Genomic DNA, 27,310 nt, shown 5'->3' with positions numbered 1-27,310 from the left:
CTGGTTGCTTGAACATATCCTGGGGTAGCAACATGGCAAAGTAGTTAAGAATATGAACACTGTAAGCAAAATGCTTGGGTTTGAATCCTGAGTCTACAACTTTTGTGCTCTTTACAATGGGCAAGTTTCATAACTTCTCTGTGCTTTATTTCCTTATCCATCTGTAAAATGAGAATGTTAATAATAATGCCTACCTTTTAGAGTGGTTAAGAGGAATATAAAGAGTTTGGAATGGTTTCTGGCACAAAGTACACCCATATATCTCTGTTTGCTCTTTGATGATGTTGATGATAAAGATAGACCCACTTATTTACATCTCAAATTCTCTTACTGGTTTTATGGTAGTCTTATTATGAGATCTTTTAAAATATGAGCAGAATCTTCATGTGTAATTTGCAGAAGAGGGTAATCATCAGAGACTAGTTTGTACTTTCCTTTTTCAACTCATGAGAGAGGGGAGATCATCATCATCATTGGACTCCAGTCCTACTTTGTGGGCCCGTGAGTATATGGTGCTGTGCCCCAAGGTAAGCAGGCAGCCCCTGCTCTCTTGGAGTTTACCTTCCAAGACTGACTACATCAGTTTAGATAATCAAGTAAAGGTCATAAAAACAGTGAACTGTGAGTTGGCCAGACACTTTAAACATAGAAAATGTCCTATATAATGGAAGTTTACTGTAATACAACCCATTAAAGTGTAGATTTAGTATAGTTGCATATATCTCATACACAGTTTTGGACTACATACCTGAAGGAAATCATAATAGAATCATACAGTATGGGGACTTCCTGGTGGTTCAGTGGCTAAGACTCCATGCTCGCAATGCAGGGGGCCCGGGTTCGATCCCTGGTCGGGGAACTAGAACCCACATATCGCAACTAAGAGTTCACATTGCTGCAACTAAAGATCCCGCATGCCGCAATGAAGATCGCGCATGCAGCAACGAAGATCCTGTGTGCCACAACTAAGACCCGGCACAGCCAAATAAATAAATAAAAATTTTTTAAAAAATTGAATCATACAGCATGGATCTCTAGAAGAGTAATTAGCATATTTATACTGGACAGAGGTAATTACTTTGGGACAGGGATGGAGGAGTTGGGGAGCAAAAATTAATCCTGTAAATTGTGTAAGGTGAAAGAAAAATGAACCTGTGGCTACTGCTTAATAAAGCAGTGTGACATGGTGGGAAGACCATGGATTTGGGGGCAAGAATGATCTGGGCAAATAATGGCTCAGCTACCTACAAACTATGTGGCCTCTCTGGAGCTCTATGAATTCAAAGGAAAACTGTTTTCCCTTCCAACTGTAGCTGCAGAAAGGGTAAGATTTGTGGCTCAGCTTAGAAGCAAGTATATATAGGTGTGGTTTTTAGCTTCAATCCTGGCTTTTTTTTTTTTTTTAATCTCACAACTATTATTTCCTTTTTTACTCTTTTTTAAAAAATGCCTTCCTGTATGCTTATTGATGGACCAAGAGTATTAGTGATTGTATTGGTTCACTAGGGCTACCATAACAAAATACCACAGCCTGGGTGGCTCAAGCAACAGAAATGTATTTTCTCACAGCTCTGGAGGCTAGAAGTCCAAGATCAAGGTGTTGATGGGGTTGATTTTCTCTGAGGCCTCTCTCCTTGACTTGTAGATGGCTCTCTTCTCCCTCCGTCTTCACATGGTCCTTCCTTTGTGCACACACGTCTGTGTCACCAGTTATATTGGATTAGGGCCCACATAAACACCTCATTTTAATGCAGTCACCTTTCAAAGGCTCTTATCTACAAATACTGTCACATTCTGAGGTACTAGGATTAGGCCTTCAACATATGAATTTGCAGGGGACACAATTCAACCCATGGCAGTGATTAAAAAAAAAATAGTAATAACCTCCCTCATACATTTCTTTAACTGTAAAATAGGGATATAAAAATGATTACTTTGTTCTGTGTATGATTATTGTGAGGATTATAATGAGAAATTCACCTCAGTTGACTGGCACAGTTGAGTCACATAATAGGTACTTCGCAATTGTTAAATATCTTCCTTTCCTGCCTTTGGCAGGGGAGAGAAATTCTGAAATTGCTTGATTAAAAAAAAGAGACACAGACCTTACCTGCTACAGTGATAGGGTGTGGGTGTTTTAAGTGTCAGAGACAACTGGGGTAGCCAGGGAAGGAGGAGTGGGGCAGTGGAGAAAAAAAATGTTTTTATTTACTTTGGAGCATGAGATGATCAAGAAAGCAAAGGAACTGAGGTGGCTTGAGGTAGACTCCAAAACTCGAAAAGCCCAAAGAAGAATTTAGCCCTGAAGTGAAATAACTTCAGCAATAATGTTAAGAATTTTAGACTGAAAGGCATCATGATTCAATTCCTTTATTTTATGGAGGAGAAAACTGACATCCAGAGAGGTTAAGTAACAGGCTAAAATCACATAGCTAAGCAATTGGTGGAAGACTAATCAACTCTGAAAAATTAAGTCTATGATTGGGAGGAGCAGAATATGATAACTTGAGGAAAATATCTGAATTCTACCAGACTGTCAGAGCTAAAGCTGTATCTTATTCATTATTGTATCTCCAGTTACCAGGGATGTGCCCAGTGTATAGTATTCAATGATGATTGTTAGGATGATTCAAAATAAATACTGAATTTGCAGGGGACTTGTTAAACCATAGGTCTACATTTTTGTGAATAAATCAATGCAGCATACTTATGAAATATATGGAACATCTTTAGTATCATCCTGGAGATCAGTATACAAAAAATTACATTAATAAGTGAGTTTCTAAGACTGCTGGATCTAAGGGCACTATTCAAAAATCAATTGTATTTCTTTATACCAGTAGCTGATACATACTAACGAATGCACATACACTACTGGTGGGAGTGAAGGTTGCACAATCACCTTGGAAAACTGACAATATTCACTAAAGCTGAGTATACTCTTATCCTATGATCAAGCAGTTACTCTTCTAGGCAGTGTATATCCAGCAAGAGCATGTGCTCATACGTACCAAAAATCATGTGCAAGAATGTTTGTGCCTGCATTATTTGAAAGAGCTAATAACTAGAAGCAACCCAAATGTCCATCAACAGTAGAATGAATCAATAAATTGTGGCATATTCACATTGTGGGTATGATACAACAATCAATAAGCTACAACTACCAAAACATGTGGATGGATGAATCTTGTAAACCATAAAGGAGCCCATTCACAAAAGAATACTCACTATATAATTCTACTTATATAAAGCTCCAGAAACAGGCAAAATTCTATGATGCTAGAATCAGGATACTGGTTACCTTTGGAAAGGTAAAAGGGGATACTAAGGGGGCTTCAGAGGTGCTAGTAATGTTCTATTTCTTGGTTGAACTGGACACTTATTTGTATACTTTTCTGTATTTGTTATACTTAAATTATAAAAGGCTTAAAAGTATGTAATGAATTTTTATATATCATTGATATCTTAGAAGTAGTATCACATGATTATTTTAAATGAGACTGAAGCAGCTGTCAGAATGTATAGCTGCTTCAGTATGTATATTTGAATGTATAGCTGCCTCAAAAAATAAATAGAGGGCTTCCCTGGTGGCGCAGTGGTTGAAAGTCCGCCTGCCGATGCAGGGGACATGGGTTCGTGCCCGGTCCAGGAGGATCCCACATGCCGCGGAGCGGCTGGGCCCGTGAGCCATGGCCGCTGAGCCTGCACGTCCAGAGCCTGTGCTCCGCAGCAGGAGAGGCCACAACAGTGAGAGGCCCGTGTACCACAAAAAAATAAAAATAAATAAATAAATAAATAGAATTTAAAAAGACATCCCCACCCAGTCTCCCACCCTTTTTTTGGTTCAGTATTTCTTTTTGTACTCTTAGTTGTTGTTTACTTATGGAATTGTATTTTTAACAAACAAAATAGTACAGTATGCAGTATAGCTTTTCAGTATTTAAATAGTTATTTCTCTCAGAAATTTTAAGGTATCAAAAAGGATTAAGCTTAGAACTGTGTGTAATATGATCCCAATTTTTCTTTCTGTCTGTCATCATTTCTAGGTGTAAAGGAAAAACTTGGAAGGATATAAGCAATAAGCAAACTTTTTTATGAGAAGGGGGTAAACTTTCTATTTTTATATGTTTGATATTTGAATTTTTTACAATAAGCATGTGTCTCTTTTTTTAGTTTAAAAGGTACAATTTTTAATAATTAAGCAAAAAGATAGATCTTAGCTATTAAAATATTTTATATCCTAGAACTAGAAAAACTCTCACCTTTTTTCCTTTTATGCTTACTTATTAAAAATGTATAAAACCTAACAGTTGAATACTGTCAAGAAAAACACCAATAATTTAGATCTTTAAATTCCTATTTAATGTCATCACTTAGATAAAACATAAAACTTTGATTTATGTGGTTGGTTTTTTGTTTTTTCTGTTTTTCCAAATTTTCTAGAGTAAGCAATATTACTTTTATAATAGAAGTATTTAAGGGAGGCAAATCTTTATTATTTCAGTCTTTGCTGACGAGGTTAATATGTTGTACTTTTAAAGGATTTTTCTCCACTATATTTATTGTTCTTTTGTTCCAACTGGGAAGGGAAAAGCCAGACTGGAAGCTATAAAAAGTTATTTTGTGAGATGCTGTTTTTCTAATGGTATTATTAAGAATTGCTAAAAATACACACAATAGATCTTGAGGAAAATGCAAACTGTTGGAATACAGTTCTTTTAGTGGCATACTTTTCTTTCCAAAGTCAGAAGCCTTTGACTCATGAATATGCTCCCAAGGGTGAATTAACCTCCCTCCTTTTCCTCCTCAAGTTTCCTAATTGCCTTTTTAGCTTGTGTAATTGTATTTGTCCTTTGTATACATAAATATACAAACCATTTTAAAATAAATTCAGTTTGCTGGCTGATTAGTTTTATGCATTTGAATTGGTTGGTGGTAAGAGGTCACAGGTCTTGTAAATATCCCTGGAAATTAGGAAATTGCTTAGAGATCAGGCCCTTTTGACTAGATTCATCCTCAACTTGGAAATAAAGTTAGTTTTCACTTTCCTCCACCCTTCTGCACAGTGGTTTGAAGACTCTAGCTTAAGTGAATAAGATCAGAAATTTTGAGGTTTATTTTTCTTTAAAAATATAAACTGAGTGTTAGTATTTTTCAGACAATTAAGGGCTAACATCTAAGGGCTTTGGTTATAGTTCTTATGCTGCTGATTAGGTATTCCTTGGTGGTGATTAGTGAATGTACAAATGCAATCATTCGGTAGGGTTTAATCACTTATATGAGAGAGAAGTTCGTTACCCAGAAGGAGAAATTGAAGCTTGTATAACTTTCATTAGCCTTATTTTTTTAATAGCAAAAAAATAAAGAAGAATAATTTTTGACTAAATTAGGAATATTGAGTAATATAAGATAAATTGTTGTTTAAAAGAAATAGAGAACCTGGGGAAATACACTTACGTGAATATACTTTTCCACCATGTAGTATATTGTCTGTATTATAGGTAGCTTATGAATAGTTGGCCCTTACCAAACCAGGACAGATTTCCCTCAGAGAGAGAGAGAGAAAGAAGTGCTAGCTGAACAAGTGCATCTCCTTCTTTCTTTGCACTGGGTGGCTGAGCCCCACAGTTATAGCAGGGGTCAGGGGAGGAAATGTCTCCTTTCCCATGTTTCCTACATTAACTTAAAGTTGAGAAGAGAGATGTATAGCTATACCTTTTTTTTTTTTTACAGGTCTCTAAGGCAATGGGAGAGTGGAATGCATGTATTTGGGCAATGCTGTATTTCTTTCTGGTGAGATGAGTTAAGGGCCTGAGCCCTGAGGGTAGGTTTGAGCCACTTGGGATGATGAGCTAGGGAGGTGTGGGTGGCTGCTTAGGCATTGCACAGTGGCGTGACTCTCTTAGCTTCAGGGGTGGTTCTTCAAATGTGTAGTCAAAAAGCTTAGCTTTGGGCTTCCCTGGTGGCGCAGTGGTTGAGAGTCTGCCTGCCGATGCAGGGGACATGGGTTCGTGCCCCGGTCCGGGAGGGTCCCACATGCCGCAGAGCGGATAGGCCCGTGAGCCATGGCCACTAGGCCTGCGCGTCCGGAGCCTGTGCTCTGCAACGGGAGAGTCCACGTCAGTGAGAGGCCCGCGTATACTGCAAAAAAAAAAAAAAAAGCTTAGCTTTGTAGGGTTGGGGATTATTTTATTCTAACCTAATTCACAATTGCTAATATATAAATCAAAATGCTGTAGCTTTTCCAGCCTTCCAGGCCAGTTGGTCTTCACTCCGAGGGTGACCAACTATCCCAGTGTGCCCAGGACTCTCGTGGTATTAGTACTGAAAGTGGTGCTTTCAGGAAAAAAATCCTCAGTCTTGGGGAAACCTCTCAGTCTCAGAGGGATGGTTGATCACCCTATTTTACTTCCCTGAGCCCTTAGCAGCCGTAGCATAGGAGGAGGGGAAATGCATTCTCGCTGCCACTGTGTACAATCTCTTCCCTGTAGTACAGATGATGAAGAGCTCTTACATAGCAGTACAACCCAGGATGTAATTTCAGGGAGGAAGAATGTTGCTACATCCCAAGTGTGCCCAGATAGTGCTCTTCTGATTATCTATTGCTGCATAACAAATGACTGCAAAATTTAGAGGCTTAAAATAACATTATTATCCCTTCTGGTTTCTGTGGTTCTGGGATTTGAGAAAATCTCAGCTGACAGTTCTGGCTCCCTCATTATGACAGTGGCTACAACTGGAACAGCTGGAGACCAGTTCAACACCTCTGTCTTCATGTCATCTCAAGGCCTCTCTATGGGCTACTTTAAGCTCTCCTGGTTGCTTTCAGACAGGTGATGCTCACCCGGCAGTTTAGGGTTCTGGAGCAAGTATTCTAGCCAACAAGAAAGAAGCTGCCTCAAATGTCACATCAGATATTATTGTATAGCATCATTTTCACCAGAGCCACAGGTTTCAAGTGGGGAGCATAGACCCCACTTCTTTTTTTTTTTTAAATGTTTATCTATTTGTCTGCGCCAGGTCTTAGTTGCAGCACGCGGGATCTTTAGTCATGGCATGTGAAATCTTAGTTGCAGCATGTGGCATCTAGTTCCCTGACCAGGGATCGAACCTGGGCCCCCTGCATTGGAAGTGCTGAGTCTTAGCCACTGGACCACTACAGAAGTCCCTAGACCCTACTTCATGATAGTTAGAAGGTCAACGTCACAACCTGTTGAGATGGAGACATTATTGCAGCCATCTTTGGAAAATATAATCCACCACAATTACCTTAGCTTCCAAATGCAGTTTTTCATTAATAAAAGTAGTAAAGTTGTTAGAATATGGTTTTTCCTCATGAATTTTCTTAATGCAATTTTTATTTCGAATGAAAACAAAAAGATCAGCCTGTAAATGTTACTTGAATTGTTCTGAGAACTCTTGCTTACCACTGTTCTACTGGAATGAGTGTGTGTGTGTGTGTGTGTGTGTATCGTCCCAAAAAGCCAACTGTTCTACTGTTCTACTGTTCTACTGGAATGAGTGTGTGTGTGTGTGTGTGTGTGTGTGTGTGTGTGTGTGTGTGTGTGTATCGTCCCAAAAAGCCAACTGACCGACATAGGTGTAGTAAAAGTTCATTTGCTTCCATAGTAAGAATTTTAAGGGGTGTGTGTGTGTGTGTGTGTATGGAAGTTTCTATGCATACATGCACCCCAGAGGATGGAAAGGAAAGAGTAACTGGGAGGAGACAAGGACAGCAGTGGCACAGGACCATTCGGGTTGAACGGAAGCATTCATAGTAGGAAAGAACTCTGAAGACATTGATGGCTGGAGAGGGAGCTAAGGAACAAGGGCAGTGGCTATCATTTAGAAGTGAAGGGCAGGTATACCTATAGCATCACTTTAGAACGATCATTCAGTTTAAAATGTGGATGCTAATGTTCTGATGCAGCTTTCTTAGACTGTCTCCCATTGTGATGCTTAAGACCCATGAGTTATTTTTTCTGATAGCCTCCAGCTTCTCACTTCAGAGTAATGGAAATTGGAATTTAAAAAAATCTAATGCGGTTATTTGGGGACTTTGCTGACAGACAGTTTTAACAAAGTTTGAGGAAGGCATGCTACAAATCTTAATTTTATTAAACTGATATTTTTTGGCTTCATAAATGTTTAATATTGCAACATTTATGATTCTTACATGAGTTCTGTTGTTTTGTCCTAAACTCATTATTTTATTGAGGAAAATTTGAAAAATTAAAAAAATATAGGATAGCAGAAAGATTATAATTCTAAGCTACCATTTGTTTAAAAAGATATTTTATGTGTTTGGATTGTAGGAATACTGTAATACTGTCCAGCTAGATTCTGGGATAGATTATCGGAAAAGGGAACTTCCTGCTGCAGGAGAACTCTACTACCTGTAAGTTGTTTTTTAATTTTCATTTTCTAAGTTTAATATCTAATAATTAATCAGGAAAAGATGAGAAAAATAAGCAGGGTAATTATTAGAAAATGAAAGCCTAGTTCTAAAGCCTGTGATTTTTAAAATACAAAATGTTATAATGTTAACTTCTTTAAACTGTGTTTTCTGCCATCCACATTTGCATGATTTATAATGTGTGATTGGTGGAAACCCTAATTAGTTTTTTGGGGAGGAGTGATGACAGATGGTTAGAAAATAATGAGTATCCTTTTTAAGAAACTCTAGTATTAAGAGAATATCTTTATTGTGCTCAAGTAATTAATTATTTGTGGACATCTTCTGACAAATGTATCATTTCTGTTCTCTGAAAATTGTGTTTTATTTTGTCAATCTGTTTGTATTTATCATTGTTGATTGACTTCCATACATAACTATGTAAAATATATATACACAAGTACAACTGGATATATTTTGTCTTTTAAAAGCTCAGACTCGGGCTTCCCTGGTGGCACAGGGATTAAGAATCCTCCTGCCAATGCAGGGTACGTGGGTTCGATCCCTGGCCCAGGAAGATCCCACATGCTACGGAGCAACTAAGCCCGTGCACCACAACTACTGAGCCTGTGCTCTAGAGCCCGTGAGCCACAACTACTGAGCCCACGTGCCACAACTATTGAATCCCGTGTGCCTAGAGCCCGTGCTCTGCAACAAGAGAAGCCACCGCAATGAGAAGCCTGTGCACCGCAATGAAGAGTAGACCCCACTCACCACAGCTAGAGAAAACCCACGCACAGCAATGAAGAACCAATGCAGCCAAACAAAAAATTAATTAATTAATTAAAAAAAACCCTCAGACACTCCTGAGTAGGAGCAATTTATAATAATAGATGTGTTCAGCATGTGTAGTTAATGCTGAAAAACAAATATAGTTTGTTTTAAAAATGTCAGTTGTGAGAACCTGAAAAGGAAAAAGTGCTTTACAAATGCAAAGTGTTGTTTAGTGTATGCTGCTAGTGTTGGGCACCTAGTGGGTTCTCAGTAAATAGGTCTGTCTAAGGGCTAATTGTGATTTAACTCAAAGGCATGTTTCTGCTAATTTAAATTTTGATGACAATGTGCATATGAGAGGTTCAGAAAAGTTCTTGTCTCTGCCACCTTGTAAGCAGAAGTACTTTACTGTTTTTGAAGCAGAAATTAGCTAGAAAAATCACATAATTAAAATTGCATACTTTACAGTGTACCAGGGGGACTGTTTCAGTTTATTATTCAGATTCTGATGATTATTATAGGAGGCTCTTCATCTGCCCTTAAGTACTTTGTCTTTAAATACTTTATAATTTTGAAAAATTCTTAGAACACTTTTTTTTCTGCTTTAACTTGGACTTTTTCCTCTCCATTTCTTTTATGTTTGTGCTTTCTGGTCTTTTTATTTTTCTGATATTCACAAGATTTCCCTGAAGCTTTGTTACCAATTTCTTGATGTGCCAGATGTATGGTACTTAGAAATTAATTTATTATTATTCCTTTTATTCTTTTTCAACAAATCCTTGTTCCTTGTTTTCCCACAAAGTATATCCTTATGTAGAAGAATTAAAACATTTTCCTAAAGGGAAGTTCTTTCAATAAGGATGGTTGCCTGACTCTAAGTCATGAAATTTGTTTCCGGGTGCTAGAGAGGTCTCGGTGGAATTTACAGGAGTTGGAAAGGCTGCTTTTGCTTCAGCAGAGCCACTTTCTCTCTGACCTACTCTGTGTTGCCTCTTCCTCTTCCTGAAAAATGTAATACAGTTCTAACACATCGAAATTCAGGTTTGTACTTTAAACAAGTACTGGAGGAAATCAGAATCTAACAACGTCCCAGAGTCCAGAAAACTAGAATCTACAAAGGCTACTGTGAAACTCTAGAATGGCTTTCTTAAAATTATGTAAATTCTTTAACCTTCAAGGAAAGTAGATTTATTTTTTTTATTTTTAATTTTTATTTTATTTATTTATTTATTTTTGGCTGTGTTGGGTCTTCGTTGCTGCTTGCAGGCTTTCTCTAGTTGCGGCAAGCAGGGGCTACTCTTCGTTGCGGTGCACGGGCTTCTCGCGGTGGCTTCTCTTGTTGCGGAGCATGGGCTCTAGGAGCGTGGGCTTCAGTTGTTGCGGCACGCGGGCTTCAGTAGTTGTGGCTCGCAGGTTCTAGAGCTCAGGCTCAGTAGTTGTGGCACACGGGCTTAGTTGCTCCGCGGCATGTGGGATCTTCCTGGACCAGGGCTGAAACCCGTGTCCCCTGCATTGCAAGCAGATTCTTAACCACTTTGCCACCAGGGAAGTCCTAGGAAAGTAGATTTATTTATGAATTTAACATCAAAAGAGCTTTATCGTAGTCTGATAATCAAGCATATAGAGCCTGGGGGCACACCTCAGAGGGAAAGCAGATACGTGTGCCTGAGGAGAATTAGGAATTAAAGTCATCTCAGAAGTGGGAAAATAGTATTAGATACCCAGGTGGGATGCTAGGGGTGTCATTTGTATTGTTTCACATGAGCCCTTGGGTAGAACTTCTTTCATGAAAGAGTAAAAGAAAAGTTCCTTGGGTCATGTTAACATTTCTGATTTAATTAGGTTTCGTTTTGTCTTGTTCCTATAGGAAAACATTACTTTCCCCTCTATAACAGATTTTAATGTGCCATGCTATATATTGCCCAATTAAAGCATGTATTTCTCTTTATTACCCTCTGCCTAAACATCTGGAATCGGTTCCTGAATATACAAGTCTTGACTACTCCCTTTGTCAATCTCACTGGCACCCCAACTAAAAAAAAGAAAAGCAAAATTCTAGCTTCCCTCTAGGGGAACATCACGCATTATCTCAGAATTTCATATATGCAGAATCCCATATATGATCTTTAATTAAATAGAAATTGTCATTAATTCAGTATTTCATTAGTCTAACTTTCCAAAAGCCAATCTAAAATGTCCCAAAACATAATTCATATAATATCAAGAATTACCAGAGATTTAAAAAACTGCTCCAAAATTTGACATGGAACAATTTCTATAGTTCATAATATTGTCTGAGTTACACAAGAACTAATTCATACAAGCCATTGTATGTTTGTATGTAATCTATTTCAGTTGTAGTTTTATATCACATTAAATTTAGAAATCCTAGAGCACCTTTATAAGTAAGTTCCAGTTGCTTTGGGCTCATCCCAAGAAGTTTTTAGCCTCACATAAAACTAACTCAAAAGAGAACTTAAATTTAGCATGTTGTAAGCCACAGAGCTTGAGTGCAAAAATCCAAACTTCTGCATAGATTAAAGCACCCCATGGTTCTCCAGGTTTTCATTCTGGGGTAACTGATCTCCCCAGAGGTGAGCACAAAGTCATTTTCTTACTGGTTTCTTGGCGGATTGGGCTCAGTAAGATTCCCCAGGAGTGGACTATGGTTTGCCAAAATCCATACAGGTCAACCAAACACTGGGCTTCTTGTTTGCACTTGGGCGGAGACTTGGACCAGTAATTTATTTTGAATTACCTGGTGTTTGCCAAAGGAGGCCCCATCCCGTGCCTTCCAGAGAATTTAACTGCTTCAGATTAGCTCTCTACTATGGGGCTGGTGACACTAGAGGTTATCATTTTATATATGCAACAATGAGCATCTCTTTTCTGACAGGAAACACCACTGCCGAGGGGTCCATGGGATGCTGCCCCAGACCATTTTGCTGTAAATTCTGTGAAGGGTTATGTTTTCCTGGAAAGAGGAAGTCAGGTCACCTTGGACTCACCCTCACTCTCTGTCTCTTTTCCTTTTTCATTCAGGAGCTGAGTAGTGCAGGTTCTTTTTTTCTACTAAAAAGAAAGAAGGAAGGAAGTTGAGGAGAGGTTTCCTATTCAAGCACCATATCTCCACCATACTCACATACAAACACCCTACCCCCAACATAGAAGCCATGGCCTCAGTGGAATATTTTAAACTGAACCAAAAGGGGTAGAGGGAGGTGTTGGGCCTTGGATTTGATTTTACCCTTCTTATGAAGTAATAGCTTTACCTGTATTATTTCATGAATGCTGGCAGAAGACACAAGAAACCTGCGTCAGAGACAAAGGATTTTATTACTCTAGGCACAGATAGCATGTTGTGTCAGTTCCCTCCTTGCTCCAGAGTCCCATTAGGGAAGGGAAGAGGAGTTTTGCTGAGGGCGCAGATGGATGCCTGCATAGGCAGTGAGTTGTGTTACAGGAGAGGAACTCTGAGTTTGGGGAATGTACCAATTTATAGTCAGAAGTAAGCAAGACTGCTTTTTTCCCAAGGGAGACGTTGCCTCATCCCTCAAGGTTTCTCGTTGCAAATACACTTTAAGAAATGGTTAGGGCCTTGCATTCTTGGCATACTTGGCAAGAATGTGGGTGAGTGAGAGACCCAGGGATAACTGTCTCTCCTCACAGGGGACATTTATCAGACTTTTAACCTTAAAGAAGCCAGACTTTCTCCCTTTATTTCATTTGGCTCCTATCCACCAAAGTCATCCACCACTTGAACAAAATTATATCTGAATGGGTTATTCAGTTATTTAATCCCTCAATTAAATTGTCTCAAGACCATTTCAATTCCATGTATATGGGGACTATGGATCATACTGAAACGATGAAAAATATATGTTACAACTTTTCAGACAGAGACCAAATAGTCACATTTTCTTACCTGGCTAACATAGTACATGTATTCATCCATCTTTTTTTTTTTTTTTTTTTTTTTGCGGTACGCGGGCCTCTCACTGTTGTGGCCTCTCCTTTTGTGGCGCACAGGCTCCGGACACGCAGGCTCAGCGGCCATGGCTCACGGGCCCAGCCGCTCCGCGGCACGTGGGATCTTCCCGGACCGGGGCACGAACCCGTGTCCCATGTATCGGCAGGCGGACTCTCAACCACTGCGCCACCAGGGAAGCCCTTCATCCATCTTTTGAACAGTTTTAAGGAATTTCTTTTACTAATGGAAACTTCATGTCTCAAGTACTCTTAATTTTCCACTTGGGAAACATCTATTCCAAATAGGAAATTACTTCTAAGAATGTATCTTTGAACACCATTTAAAAAAAAAAAGTTTGCTGGCTAAAAACACACAGCTTCAAGGTACAGCTCTGTTTTAGAAGAAAGGTCTGTGAAAACAAAGACTGGAACTCATGCATGTTACAACTTACTTCCCCACAATTAAAAATTTCTTGTTTTTTGCTTGTGATATTCCCTACACATACTACCCTGCCCCCAACTGGAACAACCATTGATGAAAATTTAAAACATTTCTTAGCTTGTTTGTCATATCTTCTCATCCCTAAAACTTTGACAGAGCTCTGTCTTCTGCCTGGAACGTTGCCACCTTCTGGTTCAGCAGAGTCTCTAGGGCATCTTGGGACCTTCTCCTCATCCCCCATCATTACCATTCCAGGTGTTTCTGCCCCAGACATTGGAATCTGCAGTTTCAGTCTTAGTTTTTGTCACCAGAGTACCAGCCCAGTCATTTCCTATTTCAGTTCCCACTGAAGAACCTCTGAAACACCTGCCAATAGAAGCAACTTGAAAATTGTTAAGTCTGGCTCCCTTCCTTTTATTTTTAAAATTTTTATTTATGTATGTATGTGTGTGTGTATGTATGGCTGTGCTGGGTCTTCATTGCTGCCCATGGGCTTTCTCTAGTTGTGGCGAGCGGGGGCTACTCTTCGTTGCGGTGTGTGGGCTTCTCATTGCTGTGGCTTCTCTCGTTGTGGAGCATGGGCTCTAGGCACGCAGGCTTCAGTAGTTGTGGCACGTGGGCTTAGTTGCTCCACGGCATGTGGGATCTTCCTGGACCAGGGCTCAAACCCATGTTCCCTGCATAGGCAGGCGGATTCTTAACCACTCTGCCACCAAGGAAGTCCCCCCTTCCTTTTAGACTGTGATTTGTTTCAGTTCCATGGACTAGGCTGCCCAGGGTCCCTGCATAGGTTAGGCTGTGTGCATAACCCCATTGAAACAGTCGATCTCTGGTCACCTACACCAGTTTTTATGGACTGATGCCAAACATGGGCCTGCTATACTTTCCCTTCAGTTCCCTGAATTCTCTCATGTGTCTTTTAGAGTCTTCTCCATTCATATCAGTCCTACTTCTGACACTAGTGCATGGTGTCACAGTGGAGCCATGATGGTATTGAAGAGAAGATACCATACAGGTAAACAATGTGAAATTTATTTGGCAGCAAAAGACACAGAAACGTATCCATATGGAGACAGTTGAGTAAAACAGAAGACAACATAGCATATTCTCATTGGAAGTTTAAGTTTTGCTGGCCTGTGAAGCTGACATATAGCACCTGATCAGGACGAGGATCCCAACAGGTCATGTTTATCATTCTTGGGTGAGTGGTTTAGAGAGACTCTGGCTATGTGCCTGCCTGCTTACTGGGTACAATTACCAGGTACAAACCCCAGGACATGCCTGAATGTTGACTGTCAATCAGTGTGAATGAAAGGTCAGTTTCCCATTCTTCAACAAGACCAGACTAGGCCTTCCCGAAGTCTGTTCCTTAGAGGGTGGGGAACAGGATTTCTGCCTCTGGTAATTAGAGAAACTAGTTTCGTGAGGTTCAGACTGTTGATCTGGTTAATTCTTAAGTCTGGGGAAGGGAAGAAGACTGTTGGGGACATTTTTGACATTTACAGATTAAATTTTATTCTTAGCATCATGACATGGAACATATAGGTTTATCTACTTAGTCATAAGCATAGTCAAAAACTAAAATATTTACAGATAAAATAATACAGTGTATGGGATGTGCTTTAAAATAATCCAGGGTGGGAGAATTAGGGGGAGGTATAGTTGAAGCAAGATTGGCCATCTATTGAGTGGGTGATTGTTACATCAGGTTTATTATACTGTTGTCTTTACATGTATATATGTGTGAAATTTTCAACAATAAAAAGTTTTTTTTAAAAAAGGTACAAATCTTCTCTATTTTTTTTCCGGATTATGCTAGCGAGAGTTTTATTAGTTCTATTCATCTTCTCAAAGAAACAGCTTTGTTTTATTCTCTCTGTTTCTTTATGTTTTATATTTTATTGATTTCTTTTCATTTTGTCGATAGTTTCCTTTGCTGTGGAAAAGCTTTTAAATCTAAATAGATCCCATTTGTTTACTTTTATTTCCTTTGCTTTAGAGGACAGATCCAAAAAAATATTGACAAGATTTATGTCAAAGTGTGTTTGGCCAGTTTTCTTCTAGGAGTTTTATGGTTTCTGGTCTTACATTTAGGTCTTTAATCCATTTTGAGTTTATTTTTATGTATGACATAAGAAAGTGTTCTAATTTCATTCTTTTACATACTTTGCCTATTTTTAAATTGGGTCATTTGTCTTTTTATTGTTGAATTTTAAGTGTTCTTTATGTATTCTAGATACAAGTTCCATGTCAGATACATGATTTGCAAAAATATTCTCACATTCTCTTTTTTTTTTTATTTTGTTGATGGTGTCCTTTGAAGCACAAAACTTTTAAATTTTAATGAGGTCCAATTTATTTTTTCTTTTGTTGCTTATGCTTTTGGTATCACATTTGAGAAACTATTGCCTAATCCAAGGTCACAATGATTTATGCCTATGTTTTCTTCTAAGAGTTTTATAGTTTTAGCTCTTATATTTAGATATTTGGTTAATTTCAAGTTATTTTTATATGTGGTGTGAGGTAGTGGTCTATCTTCTTTCTTTTGCATGTGGATATCTAGCTGCCTCAGCACTATTTGTTGAAAAGACTATTCTTGCCTTACTGAATTGTATTGACCTCCTTTTTGAAAATCAACTGACTGTAAATTAAAGGGTTATTTCTGGTCTCTCAATTATTATATTCCATTGATCTATTTGTCTAACTTTATGTCAATACCACGCTGTCTTGATTGCCATAACTTTGTTCTAAGTTTTGAAATTAGGAAGTGTGAGTCCTCCAACTTTGTTTTGTTTTGTTGTGTGTTCAAGATTGTTTTGGCTATTCTGGGTCCTTTGAATTTCCGTATGAATTTTAGGATCAGCTTGTCAAGTTCTACAAAGAAGCCATCTGGAGTTTTGATGGGGATTGTGTTGAATTTGTAAATCACATTGGGGACTACAATATGAAGTCTTCAGATCCATGAACATGTAATGTTTTATTCGTTTTCTAGGGCTGCCATACAAAGTACTGCTAACTGATATCTTAGAAAGCAGAAATTTATTCTCTCATTCTGGAGACTAGAAGTCTGAAATCAAAGTGTTGGCAGTTTGGTTCTTTCTGGGCAGTATGGACAATCTGCTCCATGCTTCTGGTGGAGTTCTTTGGCTTGTAGGTGCATTGCTCTAGTCTCTGCCTTTAGCTTCATATGCTATTTTCCTTGTGAGTGTATGTGTGTGTGTGTGTGTGTGTATGTTTCCAAATTTCCTCTTCATATAAGGACACCAGTTATCATGTTAGGGACAACTCTAATCCAGTATGACCTCATCTAAGCTTAATTACATTTGCAAAGACCCTATTTCAAAATAAGGTCCCATTCACAGGTATTGGGAGCTAGTACTTTAACATCTTTTTGGAGGACACAATTCAACTCATAACAGCTGTCTTTCCATTTATTTTGGTCTTCTTTAATTCCTTTCAACAATGTTATATCGTTTTCAGTGTATAAAATTTGCAATTCTTTTGTTAAATTTATTCATAAACATTTTATTCTGTTTTAAACTAGTGTAAATTGAATTGTTTTCCTAATTTCCTTTTTGGTTTGTTCATTGCTACTGTATAGCAATGTAATTGATTTTTTTTAAAACATCTTTATTGGAGTATAATTGCTTTACAATGGTGATTGTAATCGATTTTTGTGTATTGATCTCGTAACCTGAAACCTTGCTAAACTTGTTTATTAGTTCTATTAGTTTCTAGTAGATTTCTTAGGATTTTCTAAATATAAGATCATATCATCTGGAAATAGAGATAGTTTACTTCTCCCTTTTCAATCTGAAAGCCTTTTATTTATTTTTCTTGCCTAAATTTCCTGTCTAGAACCTTCAGTGAAATGTTGAATAGAAGTGGTATATTCTATCATAGAGAGTGGACATCCTTGACTTATTCCTGAGCTTGGGGGAAAGACTTCAGTCGTTCACCATTAATTATGATGTTAGCTCTGGGTTTTTCTTAGATGCCCTTTATTAGATTAAGGACATTCCCTTCTATTCCTAGTTTTTGAGTGTTTTTATCATGAAAGGGTGTTGGATTTTGTCAAATGCATTTTCTGTTTCTATTGAGATGATCATGTGGTTTTTGTCCATTATCCTATTGATTGATATGGTGTATTTTATTTATTGATTTTTGGATTTTAAATCAGTCTTGCATTTCTGGGATAAATCTCTCTTGGTTGTGGTGTATAATACTTTTTATATATTGCTGGACTCAGTTTGCTAGCATTTTGTTGAGGATTTTTGTGTTTATACTCATGAGAGATATTTGTCAGTAGTTTTCTTTTTGGTGGTGTCTTTGTCTGATTTTGCTATCAAGGTAATACTGGCCTCATAGAATGAGTTTTGAAGAGATCCCTCCTCTTCTGTTCAGATTTTATCTTTTTTCTTGAGTTGGCTTCAGTGGTTTGCATCCTTCTAGGAATTTGCCCATTTTATCCAAGTTATCTGATTTGTTGATACACAGTTGTTAATAGTATTCCCTTATAATTCTTTTTATTTCTATAAGGTTGGTAGTAATGTCCTCTCTTTCATCCCTGATTTTAGTAATTTTAGTTTTCTCTCTTTTTCTTAGTCCATTTAGCTAAATGTTTGTCCATTTTATTCAGTTTTTCAAAGAACTAACTTTTGGTTTTATTGATTTGCTGTATTATTTTTCTATTCTTTATTTCATGAATTTCCACTCTAATCCTTATTATTTCCTTCCTTCCACTTGTTTTAGGTTAATTTTATCTTTGTCCATGGTCTTATGATAGAAGTTAGGTTGTTGGTTTGAGACTTTTCTTCTCTTTTAATGTAGGCATTTATAACTATAAATTTCCCTATAAGCACTACTTTTGCTGCATCTCATGAGTTTTGGTATGTTATGTCTTCATTTTCATTGTCTCAAAGTATTTTCTAATTTTCCTTTAGATTTCTTTTTTTGACCCGTTGGTTATTTAGGAGTGTGCTGTTTAATTTCCACATATTTGTGAATTTCCCAAATAACTGTCTGTCACCAATTTCTAATTTCACCCTACTGTGATTAGAGAACATTCTTTGTATAATTTCAATTCTTTTTAATTTATTTAGGCCTGTTTTATGGCCTAGGATATGATCTTTCTTTGAGAATGTTCCATGTGCATTTGAGAAAATGTATATTCTGTGGTTATTGAGTGGAGTGTTTATATAGATGTCTGTTAGTCTAATTTGTGTATAGTGTAGTTCAAGTCTTATTATTTCCTGTTGATCTTCTCCCTAGTTGTTCTATCCATTATTGAAAGTTGGATATTGGAGTCTCCAACTATTACTGTTGCATTGTCTGTTTCTCCCTTAAGTTATGTCAGTTTTTGCTTCATGAATTTTGAGGGCTCTGTTTCTAGGCACATATATGTTTGTAATTGTTATATCATCCTGATGGATTGATACTTTTATCATTATAAAATATTCCTTTTAGTCTCTAATCACATTTTTGTTGTTGTTTTAAAGTCTGTTTTGTCTGATATTAGTAGTGGTTGCTTTTCTCATGATGTATCTTTTTTTCATCCTTTTACTTTCAACCTATTTGTATCTTTGAACCTAAAGCTATCTCCTGTAGATAGCATATAGTTGGAACTAGCTTTTTTATCCAGTCTACCAATCTCTGCCTTTTGATTAAATTGTTTAATTCATTCACAAATTATGTTATTATTGATATAATTGGATTTACATCTGCTCTTTTATTTTTCATTTTCTTTATGTTTCATGACTTTCTTGTTTCTCTGTTCTTCCTTTACTGATTTCTTTTACATTAAGTGAATATTTTTAGTGTAATATTTTCATCCTTTTAATGATTGTTTTCCCTTATATTTTTTGTCATTTTTTAGTGAAGAACTTTTATCTCTATGAGAAGTATAAAGTTTCATTCGAACTGAAATTTTGTCTCAAATTCAAAATGAAGCAATGCATGTTGCTATATGTTTTGATAATTAAAATATCAGTAATGGTAATGAAACTTTACCCTAAGACCACCAGTAGGGAAAAGGTCTCTATGGTGGGAAAATATAGTTGATTCTCAAAAGTAGACACACAATAGTATCTTTGTCATAAGAACTCCTGTTGATATTTTATCAATGAGTAAGGCTCTGTGACATTGCAGTCTTACAACTGTATACTAGTAAAATACAACAGTAAGAGTTTTCTGCTTTATGTACTATAGGGCATAGTCAGGTAGGCCATTTATTATGTCTCTTAAAAATCACAAAATTATCCTATTTGACATAATTTAGATGTACATTTAAATATTAATCTTATATTAACACAAGGACTGCTGAATTAAAAATTAATTTCAAGGATTTGAAACTATTTGAAACACCACCTAAAAAGTGGGAAAGCAGCGAAAGAAGTCCATCTTGTATATATTTTGGTATCAGTTTCCATCAGTCAGCTCAGCACACCTTTTATCTTCTATTCCTTTATTGAACTGTAATTTGACAATAGCATGTTACAGTGTTTGTTTTCCAGCAGGCCAGACAGAACCAGAACAGAGCTGGCTCACCATTTCCAGCTAAACACATTGACAAAGTATTCAGTTATATGACTGTACTCATCTAGTAAAGTATAAATAAGCTATATATACAACATGTACATGAGTAGATAATATATATACTTATACATAGAAAGTTGCTAAATTTCCTTAGAATTCTTGTCTTGTTATTTCATCTTCAAATATATCACATTTATGACTAAAAATCTTCAACATAAGTAAAGCTGATCCGGCAGAAGCCCTATATCTTTAGTTAGTTTTGCTGTGTACCTTTTTTATACCTATTAAAACTCCCTGGCCTCTCTTTCTGAGGTGGATGTGACTATCTTCTTCACCTAAATGGGAGTTAGAGATTCTTACTCTCCAGCTTCTTCTTCATTTTATTGTTGTTGTTTAAAATATTTAATCATTGTAGCCGTTCTGAAATTTTATGAAAAATAATTATTTTTAGATCTACCAAGTTGCAATTTTACATGTTACACCACTGATTTATTTGGAGGGAATGCAATATATAGATTTAGTAGAAATTTTATGTAGAGTTTGGGGCTGAGAAAGGGGGAGGTGATTAAGGTCTGGAATTTGAGAGCTAAAGGTGCTAGATCCCGCTTGCTGCATTATGCATAGGTCAAGATTAATGGAACCAGTTAAGTTACTCTCCAGGTGATTGAGAAGGGTGGGAAATTTAGAGACTGAAATGGATCTCTGAACAGTCAATTAAGCCTTTGAGTGATTGAGAAGAAGATAAATACTAGGACAAAATCCATCCTAACAACTGGTTCTGTTATGTAAAACAAACCTACAGTATTTGAAATGCAACCAAGTCCGTTTTATATTAAGGCAAGTATAAACCAACTTAATCTTAGACCTGCCTCCAGCCCCAGATTATGTTTGGTATGAGCACAAAGAGCTGTACAGCATGAATGCACAAGGAATCAGTAGAGTGAGAAGGCTCACTGCCAGGGAAGTTTGGCACAAGAACTCTAAGAGGAAGGGGAAATTTCTCCCTCGTTGAATCAACTTTGGCTCTCTGGAATAGAGAACATGGAGAGAGAGGGACCAAGGAAAGCCAACCCTATTCTACTTGTTGATACCTTAACAAGCTGTTGATTTATAAAAGGGGATAAAGGGGTAAAGTGTGGGTAGCATTCTGTTCCTCTGAGTCAATCCTAATGAAGTAGGAGGTTCTTGAAGAAATTAATTTCCATTTAAATTCATGTGTGACCCTCTTCTAGAAACCTCCACTTGTTTTGGAATTTTTGTAGAGAATTTCAAATGATTCAGCAACAATAAGGTCTTTTTTGACATATTCTATTTCTTGAGTGTAAGTCTTATGTTGAATGCCTTATTTCAGCTATAGAAATTTTCTCAAAATTGAAATGACTGATTACTTTCCTCTCCGTTTACTAATTTATTATGGAATAATAAATCATGATTCTTATACTTCCGAAGCAGTCAGGCTTTTAATCCAGGGTACTGTACTCCAGGATTCCTATGCCAAATTTCCTGGCAACGAAACAGTGGTCGATTCCAGGGCTTTTCTGACTTAAAGACAGAGTAGTTCTACTCAACAGAAAATGGAAACTTGCCCCTCCAGTGCAGTTTCTGAGCTTAACAAAAGGTGACAGAAGCAATGAAATGGGTGGATTTTACCCAGAGCATTTAGAACAAAGGAAAAAGAGTCTGTGCTCTGCTTGGGCCCCTCACACTCTGCACCCCAACAAAAAGCATTTGAAGAGAGTGATTCTGCTTCTTCTTCAGAATGACTTTTAATTCTCTTACCATGGTCACCTTTTGATTATCTGTGAGCAGATTCTTTTCTTTTTTTTTTTTAATTTTTATTGGAGTATAGTTGCTTTACAATGTTGTGTTAGTTTCTACTGTACCACAAGGTGAATCAGCTATACGTATACATATATCCCCTCTTTTTTGGATTTCCTTCTCACTTAGGTCACCACAGAGCATTGAGTAGAGTTCCCTGTGCTATGCAGTATGTTCTCTTTAGTTATCTATTTTATACATAGTATCAATAGTGTTTATATGTCAATCCCAGTCTCCCAATTCATCATCCGGTATTCATGGATACCGGTCCCCTTGGTATCCATACGTTTGTTCTCTACGTCTCTGTCTCTTTTTCTGCTTTGTAAATAAGATCGTCTATACCAGTTTTTTCAGATTCCACATATATGCGTTAATATATGATATTTGTTTTTTATTTTGCATCTTATCTGCTCTACATAGCATCAACTGGTGGGGCAGTTACCCAGAATTAAAGTCCCTTAAATTCTTTATCCCTACTCACTTGTAGGAGCTTATGTTTCTGTCTCCCCTCATGAGAGAAAAGGGGATACAATTCAAAGCATCTAAGCTTAATTCCTGTATTTTTTCCTGATCATTTTGATGCTACTCAAGGCACTCTTCCTTAAGATATGGCTCTGTGGTTAAAATTGAACTACACAAAGCTAAGCAGAACATGTTCTTCCATCCATGTGACATGATATTCTTGTAGCCCCAGAAGAAAACTCTGAATTTATCTCCCCTTTTACATTAAAAAATCATGTTTAATTTAGTGCCCTCTTTAGGCTGTAGCTTTTCCATGCAACTGCCTTTGACTACCAGGCTTTATCCCCCCTCAGTTTTATTGGTTAGGCTGAAATATTTTTCAAGTATGTTTATAATTTTCAGTTATGTTTATAATTATAATGTGATAATTTTAATCACTGTATTTTTGTATAATCTATATCCTTGTGTGGTTTTTGTACATTCGTTTTCTGAATATACCTGTTGCCAACCTTGGGTTGTATGTTCCAAACTTGATTTTTTTTTTTTGAAACTAGCTGACCCTCATCCCTTTTTAGAGTTTCACAGACATGGTTGTATTTCTGGGTATAGATTTTTAGTGTAAGGTAATGCTGCTGTCTTTTTAAATAGTTTCACTGGAAAACTGACAAGAGAGCCCTGGAGTTGCAGACTCACTGCTGTCACTCTAGTTTTTCTCCATTATAAGTGAATCACCACCACCACCACCAGCCCCATTTTGAAGTTAAAGGCATTTTCTCTGGCTGAAATTTTTACAATAAAGTTGCATTCTTGAAATTTCCTACTTAAAGAAGTCCAGAGATCTTAGGTGTTTTTAAGAATAGATTTACAAATTTTCATGTATATCATAGTGACATTTTACCAAGAAAATGCTTCTGGATTAACTTGCATTGATTGTATTTTTATTCCATTTCCAAAAATGATTTGCAGCAACTTAGATTAAAATTATTTATCATGCCTTCACCATAATCACTAAAATGGAAGCGATGGAAAATACAGAGTATTGGCAAGGATGTGGAACAAGTAGAATTTCTTGTACACTGCAAGTGAGAGACTAAATTGCTACAACTTCTTTGGAAAACTGCTTGGCAGTATCTGCTAAGCTGAATGTAGATATACCCTATGAATAGCAATTCTACTCCTAGTTATATACCCAGCAAACATGTATACATGAGTTTACCAAAAGGCATGTACTAGAATGTTCACAGTAGAACTATTCACAGTGGCCCCAAACTATAAACTACACAAATGTTCATCGTTAGGGACTGAATTGTGTTCTCCCAAAATTCATAGGTGAAGCCCCAACCCCCAGTGGGACTGTATTTGGGGATAGGGCCTTTAAGGAGGTAATTAATTAAATGGGGTCATATGGGTGGAACCCTAATCTCATAGGACTGGTGTCCTTATAAGAAGAGGAAGAGACACCAGAGGAAAGACCATGTGAGGGCACAGCAATAAGATGGCTACCTGCAAGACAAGGAGATAAATCTCAAAAGAAATCAAACCTGCCGACACCTTGATCTTAAGACTTCCAGCCTCCAGAACTGTGATAAAATAAATTTTTGTTGTTTAAGCCACCAGTTTGTGATATTCATTTGTGGCAGCCCTAGCAGACTAATACACTCATCAACAGTAGAATGATAATAAACTGTGGTATTTTCATGCAATAGGATATTACTGTACAGAAACAAAAATAAACAAACTACTTCTACATACATGGATGAATCTCACATAATATTGAGTAAACAAAGCCAGACACTTGCTAATAAAGGAAATGAGTTTATATGAAGCAATATGTACCCTAATATCCAATTTGAAAATGATTTAGGACACACTGTCATTGATTTGATCAATGTCAGTGCAAAATGAAAGACACTTTCCTATGTCTGGAATATTTGTTAACCAGCAAAGATCAGGACTATCAGATTCGGTAATTAATACTTCGTGTTTTAAAAACCTTTAAGAAATAATAAAAATAAAAACGTTAAAAATGGTAACTTTCACATATTAAACTTCTGATGTATTTAAATTTTAAAATAATTTTATTTAGCATTTATTTTGTGTTAATGTTTCCTTCTAGTGTTTTCTACTATCATAAGTCTTTATCAGGTAGAGATCATTCTAACATGTTACTGAAATACATAATCTTGTCATAGTATATTGACTTATACTAGTGATAAGCCATGAATTTATTATTATTATGGAGTTTTTTGGACAGAAAACTGCTGAAACTTTTAGTATAATCCTATAATAGAAAAATGGTTCACTGTTTATTATTATGGGCACATTATTTGAGAACACATAAAGTATTGTGATAAATACAGAACTACTTAGGATTTCAGGAATTTTCCAGATTAATATCTTTTGGGAATTTGGAAACACTTTTTCTGGAATTCCCCGATTTTCCAGCTGTTTGATTACCTGCAACTCTCCTCTGGTTCTTCATGCCATAAGGACTGTAGGTTTTCTGTTGGAATTTTAGTTGCCCTGAGCAGTACTGATTTTATTGTCTTTAGTCTGAAAAAGCTGTAAAAATGAGTAACACTTCTCCCAAGTGTCAGCTTCTTCTAGAATCTGCCTGCTTCTGTTCACTTTCCAGTGCCTTCAGGTTACCTGTTTCTGTACTTTGTGCAGAGTTTACAGCTGCCCATCAGCAGGAGAGTCAGCTAGGGCAGAGCTTAGTTTGCCCTACTAGGAGCATAACTCTTCTCCCTGTTCTGATAGAGCACAATTTCTACTATCTTCTTGAGAAGACTGCATGGGAAATATATTTTTTGAGGGCTCATCTGTCCAAAAATGTCCTTATTTTACTTGATTAATAGTTTGACTGGGCATGGATAGTTTGACAATAATGTTCCCTTCAAAACTTTTAGGCACTATGCCATTATCTTCACGTTTCCATTATTGCTGTTGCAAAGTTCGATGTGAAAGTTTCTTGATCTTTTGTATTTGACCTGTTTTTCCCTTCTGAAGTTGTTAGGATATTCTTTCTTTATTTCTAGTTTCCTGAAACTTCATAATAATGTGCCTTAGAATGGAGCTTTTCCCCCATTCTTTGTGCTGGGACTCTTTCAATTTAGAAAATCATGTCCTTCAGTTCTAAGAAATTTAATTTTCTTTCTTTCTTTGATAATTCCTCCCCCCCACCAATAGTCTTTAGAACACCTCCTGGTTAGATATTGAACCTTCTGGATTTATCTTCTAATTCTTTTATTTTCTCTTTTATTTTCCATCTTTTTGTCTTTCTGCTCTATTTTCTGAAAGATTACTTCAACCTTTTTCCCTAAATTTTTTATTTAGCAGTCATATTCAGAGTTCTTTCTTATGCCCAAATTGTCCTTTTTGTTTATAGCATTTATGCAGTGCAATATGCTTATATAATAATAGGCATATTAGAGTGTATTTTTCCCCTTTTGGTCTCTGTATTTTTTTCTTTCCTTCCTCCAAGCTCCTTTTCTCTACTTCTTTATTGTGATTTTTATCTTTTATCCTAGAGGATTTCCTTAAATGCCCAGAAATATTTGTTGTCCCTTCACAAGAATGAAGCACTGAAAAGCCGATTAGAAGTTCTGTGTGCATAGATAGGGTTTTATTGATTGGTGGGCTTCACTAGATAAGGTGGCAGGTCAGGTTTTCCAATGAAGAACCCCCAAATGTCAGTATCTGCAGGTCTTTTTTTTTTTTTTGGCTATTGAGTTTCCTCCAGTTTTTCTGTCTACTTCTTGGGATGGAAGCTTCCTGGACTGGTAGGGTTCTGGATGCTGAAGAGGTAAGGACTGTTGGTTTCACTGTTTACTTTGCAGAATTGTAGTACAGTGTCTCTCACCTTTTCTCAATGTTAAAAGTGTCCCAGACAGTAAACTTAGCAGTTTCAGCTGGAGTGGAGGAATTATAGGAGTCTGGCTGTCCAGGTGAAAGGAGAGAATCTAAGGAACTGCCTTTGTCTTATTTTCAAACAATGCCTGTGTTTCCAGCCTGACCCCTCACCTGCATTTTTGAGTATATCTAGTAGTGCCAAACCTTTGGGGAGTTTGTGGTGAGGACTGGATTGCTTTATCTTGGCTCAGTACCCCACCTCCCGCCTTCTGATTTCTCAGTCTACTAAGGTCCTGTTCATCCAACTAAGGAAAGCAATGCCAGTCTTTTCTTCTTCCAGGCTTCCCTAATCTTTCCAAGTGCTTCTCTAAGAATCACTTTCCCTCATCACTTGTTTTTTGGGGAGGGTAAATCACCCTCTTCTTTCCTAAGGGGAAGGGAGGGAAAAGGTTCTTATCACAAATACTAGACACAAAAGCCAGTGATTCCTGATCCTCTTTCCCCTCCTTAGAAAGACACTGTGGTGTGGGGAATAGGGGGGATTGTGGAGGAGGGTGGCATTTAGAATAGGGCTGGTTCTTCTCATTATTTAACCACAGGGGCAGGAGTCTGGATCCAGTTATTGGTGGCTTATTGGTGGTTCTCTTTAGAAATCTGAGTGTACTCAGCACTTCTGTCCATCAACTTTGAGCCTTAATTACAATTCCAGGACAAGAGGGAAACATTGCACAATGCAAAAAGTGCATAATGATCCATTGTATGGGTGTATCCAAATGTACTTCAACTTCCCCATTATTGGACATTTAGGTTCTTTTTCACTTTTTTGATGTTAGCAGTGTCACAGTGAACATCCTTGGAGTCGTTAAACATTATTATTTCCATAAGTGAGATTCCTATGGGTGGAATAGCTGGGTGATATGATATGCATGTTTTTAATACTTTTGTTACATACTATCTGGTTACCTTGAACTCTTGTAACCAGTTTTACATTCCTCCCCGTGGTACATAAGAGGGTTCTTTTTCCCCTTACCTATGCTTGCTCCAGCTATTTTATCTTTTGCCTT

General features: G+C 37.2%; 1 protein-coding gene across 9 annotated transcripts in view; it reads left to right on the top strand.

Moving 5' to 3' along the window:
- The window catches only part of AFG1L (AFG1 like ATPase), a 214,642-nt gene that overhangs the window by 140,846 nt on the left and 46,486 nt on the right, over positions 1-27,310 (top strand). For 3 of the 9 annotated variants that reach the window (XM_049695305.1, XM_049695303.1, XM_049695304.1), the window contains exons 8-10: positions 5,734-5,793; positions 8,316-8,398; positions 14,504-14,595. In XM_049695305.1, coding sequence (XP_049551262.1) covers positions 5,734-5,793; positions 8,316-8,398; positions 14,504-14,595 — 235 coding nt within the window. The remainder of the gene's footprint in view (positions 1-5,733; positions 5,794-8,315; positions 8,399-14,503; positions 14,596-27,310) is intronic. The other 6 variants (XM_033418720.2, XM_033418718.2, XM_004264749.4 and 3 more) reach the window with 3 other exon arrangements.

The sequence above is a fragment of the Orcinus orca genome, chromosome 12 (assembly GCF_937001465.1).
Source record: "Orcinus orca chromosome 12, mOrcOrc1.1, whole genome shotgun sequence".
NCBI lineage: Eukaryota > Metazoa > Chordata > Mammalia > Artiodactyla > Delphinidae > Orcinus > Orcinus orca.
Note: the sequence above shows the minus strand (reverse complement) of the source record. Positions and strands in the feature narration are given on the sequence as shown.